We start from the raw sequence: 4,900 nt of genomic DNA on the forward strand, positions 1-4,900 counted from the left end.
AGTGTTAAGGTTTTGTTTAATTGTCTATGAACTTTGGAAAAGTGGTAGCCTGCTCTTCTCTGGGCCATTTATCTTTGCTAATGGGGGTCATGAGATGATCTCACCACAACGTAGCAAGAACGAAAGTGAGTATGAGAAGCTTTGTGCTCATATTGTCATATGACAGCATGCGATAGGCCATGTTTGCTATGAACTGATAGGGCTGATGTTAATTTACAGCTGCGTTGGAAAGTGTGCACATTTGTATTCCTGAACACACAAAAGTTCTCAGTTATTTTTTGCTCAGTTTTGGCACACACCAAGTCATGTTTGCAAATATGAACAGTGATATAACAGCAAATAAAAAACCATGCTGAACAATGTATCCACCGACTTCATACTACATGACAATATAAACAAAATGAAAAATAAAGTGCATCACTTAAAAATAAACTAAAAGATCTTATTTAAGAAGCCATTTGTATTTCAAACGCTACCTTTAACCAAATATCATTGTATTGTAAAATCCAGAGGGGCGTGTTTCTCAGCGTTTATGCACGTTTATCGAATATAAACAGCAACAAGAGAAACAAGGAAGGCAGAACATAATCTGTAACATTAAGCAACATTCTGGAGTCGATTTAATAACAGGGTAAAGGGGGCAGACTGTGTGCCTCAAAGCTGCTGAAAATAAAGACATAAAGCTCATTCGGGTGGGAAAGCTCAAACAAGCAGGAGTTCAAAAGTTCAGTCTATTATATGGTGGTGAGACGGGAGCAGAATGTGTCGAATGACTGACACTATACCACGTTAATAAAGGGGAACTCTGCCACTGGAAAAAATGCAGCTAAACACAGAATCTGATCAGAAAAAAACTGTTCTGAATAACTGGTCCTTGATTGACAAAGTAATAACTCTTTTGCAAATTTGAATATTTCAATTTAGAGATGTGGAATTAAGAAACCTCAGATTTCTGTCTAATTAATACTAGAGCTGAACTTGGCAAGTATTTTGTCAATTGGTGTGTTTAAAAGCAAAATGCCAAGCATTTGCTGGTACCAGCTTAAAATATGTGAGTTATTTCTGATTTTCTCTGTTTTATATCACTGTAAACTGAATATCTTTGGGTTTTGGACTGTTGCTCAGACAAAACAAACAATTCGAAGGCATCGTCTTGGGTTCCTGGAAGCTGTGACGGGTATTTTTCACAATATTCTAACATTTTTGACTGAACAATAAATTGATTCAGTGAGAAAATAATCAGCAGAATAATTGGTAATGAAAATAACTGTCGGTTGCAGTCCTAACTGATACATAACATGACGTAAATACGTACTCTGATTATTTAAGTTCTGATTTTATGGCTGTTAGTGCCGGAAGATAGCAATTCATGATGATGAATACTGATCAAACTACGTGATTCATACAATTTAATAACGGTACAGAAATATGGAGTTGTGGGTCACTAACAAGAACCTTCTCCTAGAGAAGAATAATTTTATTACAAACAATATTTTACACAACACTGATCATATAGAACACCATTTTCTCAAGCTGACAGCTTTGTTGAAATATCAACATCCTAATACTCAACATCAAGCAACACGTGTCCACTGATTTACACCACGTTTTCTGTAGCTGCGGACAAATTGTTCAAAAACCCAGTCAGATTAAAACAGTTTGGTGTTAATAACCATGGCACAGGAATCTTTGTACCCTCATTGTAAGATGGAAAACACGGTTTTTACGATTTGAGTTGACATATTTGTGTGTGTTCCAGGGCTGAGGAACAAAAACGTTGGTGTTCACCACATAATAATACTGCAGTTTACATTAGTCATGGAACTAACACAATATGTCCTTCAAAAAGCACTTTACAATAGAGTTTGTTAAACAAATCAATCCTTACGGCGGTAGTACATGTGCCAGGGATTACTCATAAGGATCACATTCAATACTGTTTTCATTTACCATATTGACCACAAGCTTGTGACTAAAGTGATCTAAATTACTAGCCCCATGTACTTTACAGTAAAGGTTTCCACAGTGATTGAACAAAGTAGCTGAAATCAGGAAGGAGAGCTTTCCATCGCTGACACTTGAGTCACGACGAAGTGGGTCATCTTCTGTTTTAATAACGTCTGTTTAGGGCATAATGACAAAATCCGCTCACACAGTCAGAGATAGTCATCACTGAGGTAGCTGGGTGCTGAAACAGAGAACACCAGACGATAAAGCTCACAGCACTTCAAGTTGCTCAGTTTATTTCACGCTGCATGTGCCGGACTTCCCGCGTAGAGTCAGTTATTATTTTTATGTGCCTACACCCATTTTTCAGGGGTTTAAAAGTTCACTTAAGGAGAAGGAATTCAGTAGATAATCTACCTCAGAGCCATCTGAGAACTTTGTCCAGATTCAGAGTTAGTTCAGATGCATTTCTCCTCCACTGTCTCAGTGCTCAGTGACACCTGAAGTGCCGGATCTTTTGGGCAGGGCAAGGCCGAAAGATCCCTGAATACAGTTGTCCCTTCACTGGTCTGAGCTCCAACGCTGTCTTGCTCAGACGAATAAGATGCTCGCGGGTTTCCGACCGATGGTGGTCGGGAACCAGAGAGTCTTTCTGCTTTACGACAGCTTCCAGTGTACAACTCAATTCCCTCTGGCAGGTAGAGGAAGGTCTGGGAGTTGCTGGTGACATCTCGCAGAGAGCCCTGGTTGGAGATGACCAAGGACAGCTGATGAGCATCTATACAGTGGAAGTTTCCCTGTCTCTGTTGCCTCCTCGCTCCCATCTTACAAAACAGGCACTTGATTTTCTCAATGAGCTTGAGCAGAACAGCCTTGCGCAGCAGGATGTAGATCCAGGGGTCTAGAATAGGGTTGAAGGAGGCGAAGCGTATCGCTCTTAGATCTGGGTTTTTGTCCAACTTCAGCTCAACTGGAGTCTTGTAAAGCTGGTTCAAAAACACCCGAGCCTGCAAGGTGAATGAGAAGAGTGGCTAAGTAGATGGATAAATGGTTTAAATTGCCTGTAACTTTTCAGCTTTGGATGTGCATGTGTGTGTGTTCGAGAGGAAGAGTGAGAAAGCCACTAATAAAAACATGGGAGCACCAGAGTAGCCAACAGAAAGAAAAGTCATTTAATACGAATAGAGATATATTTTAACTTTACCCTCTAACGAGCCACTTGGATTTGGATCAAACTGCATGAACGGATTGTTCCATGTATAAAATTTTTTTTTTTTTTGTGCGAATAATTTGTGTGAAAAGGGTCGTGCGTAAAACGTGCATAACGGACAGAGGGGGGAAGAGAGTAGTGGCTTGAAAAGGGGAAGGAAAGGTTATTTAGTACACAAGAAAAATGTTTTAAGATTTGTGCGTAAGAAAGCCCTGCGCAAAAAACGTGCGTAATGGTTAGAATTAGCCCACAGGGAGCGGAGAGAACAGAACTTACAACAAGTGGGATGGAGCAGATGAGCACCACTGCCGACGTGCCTATGAGCAGAATAACCATCTGAATCTCTGCACCGGCCAGACGCCCGAAACTGCGTCCTCTCCTCCGGGGGTCCACGGTGCGCCCCAGATCGGCTCCCAGCGACATCCTGCGCACGAAGCGCCGGTGCATACGGATCAAAGCCACACACACCAGCACGTTGCAGATAACAGTGGCGAGAATAAGAAGAGAGCTGAAACCCGCATACATGTAGGAGTAGGCTGCATCACTGGTCTTGTTGCTCCTCCACTCCAAAAAGCACCAGGTTTGCGGGTATTGTTTCTTCACCTGCCCAAAGCCAATAATCGGCAGGGCGCAGAAAAGCGCGTTGGAGATGTATATCGCCAGGAGGGTCAACCCCGCCAGCTTTTGGTCCACATAGTCATTGTAGAAGTAGGCATGGTTTATGGCGATGTATCTCTCCACCGACATGGCACAGATGATACTGAGCCCCGCCAGAGAGAAGAAAAGCATGGTGAACCCAAAGTACTGGCACAGCGGGTCCTCTCCGGGCCACGATCCTTTCACATAAATGGCGATGGTGACAGGACTGGCCAGCATTGTGCCCAGGAGGTCCGTGACCGCCAGCCCACACACCAGCGTGTAAAACGTGGTTTCTTTCTGCTCTTTGCGAGATTTACAGAGAACTACGATGGCGATGACATTCCCAACCACCCCGAAAATGAACATAATAGACGGAATGGTCGGGACCATGGTCGTCCCTGTCATCGATTGATTATTCATTCTTATGCCCCTCAAGCGCAGTTCAAGACGACTGGAACAACTTTCTCAGCGCCAGTATTTCCAGTCCAAATCATGACACTTACTTGCATTTGAAAGAAGCCTGAGCAACATTGTCAAAAACCTTATCTTAAAAAATAAATAAATAAATAAATACAACTTCTGAAAAACTTTCAGCCCCTCCAGAGCATCCTCTGCCTGCTGCTGCTGCTGTGGTGTTTTGCTGTCAGATCCTCAGCTAGCTGTGCAAGACAGAAGCAGATTTCACTCACCAGGACAGAGAGATAGACGCAGGCTACAGAGACACCGGTGACTTAACTGAAATGAGGCTCGGCCCTCAAACTTCCTGCAGGGTTCAGTCCCTCCCCTTCACTTCACTTCACAACCCTCATCAGCCCTTCAGTCTGGTGCAGGAAAGGCCTCGGACATATTGCATAATACCATCACACAGAGGTTAATCTAAACTCACTGCAAATGTTGTACAAGAATCACATAGTTTATAAGTATTAGGTTAGGTAATTCCTCAAATAACTTGATTGTGATTTCGTGCCTTTACATCTACCTTAGCAGTGGAATGAAAAAGAAAAAATAATATTTAATTTAAACTTACATTTTAGCAAATGAGTTGAGGCTTGTATCCACAGGAACTTAGAATCAGTTCCAACCAAAACATGCAGAATAAGTTTA

General features: G+C 42.2%; 1 protein-coding gene across 1 annotated transcript; it reads right to left on the minus strand.

The window, feature by feature from the left end:
- Nucleotides 1-1,437: 1,437 nt before the first annotated feature.
- On the minus strand, nt 1,438-4,509 carry ptger4a (prostaglandin E receptor 4 (subtype EP4) a). The gene is made up of 2 exons (XM_040155492.1): nt 3,434-4,509; nt 1,438-2,954 (listed from the first exon to the last, which is right to left on the minus strand). The coding sequence occupies exons 1-2, from the start codon at nt 4,214-4,216 to the stop codon at nt 2,406-2,408; spliced, it is 1,332 nt and encodes a 443-aa protein (XP_040011426.1). The 5' UTR covers nt 4,217-4,509; the 3' UTR covers nt 1,438-2,405.
- Between the last annotated feature and the right edge of the window lie 391 nt (nt 4,510-4,900).

Source organism: Xiphias gladius, chromosome 19, assembly GCF_016859285.1.
Source record: "Xiphias gladius isolate SHS-SW01 ecotype Sanya breed wild chromosome 19, ASM1685928v1, whole genome shotgun sequence".
Lineage (NCBI taxonomy): Eukaryota > Metazoa > Chordata > Actinopteri > Istiophoriformes > Xiphiidae > Xiphias > Xiphias gladius.

Excerpts from the sequence above, each read along its gene's own strand:
- ptger4a (XM_040155492.1), bottom strand. The coding sequence starts at position 4,216 with ATGAATAATCAATCGATGACAGGGACGACCATGGTCCCGACCATTCCG. Across the intron at positions 2,955-3,433 it reads TCTGCTCCATCCCACTTGTT|GCTCGGGTGTTTTTGAACCA; the intron begins GTAAGTTCTGTT and ends TTCACCTTGCAG.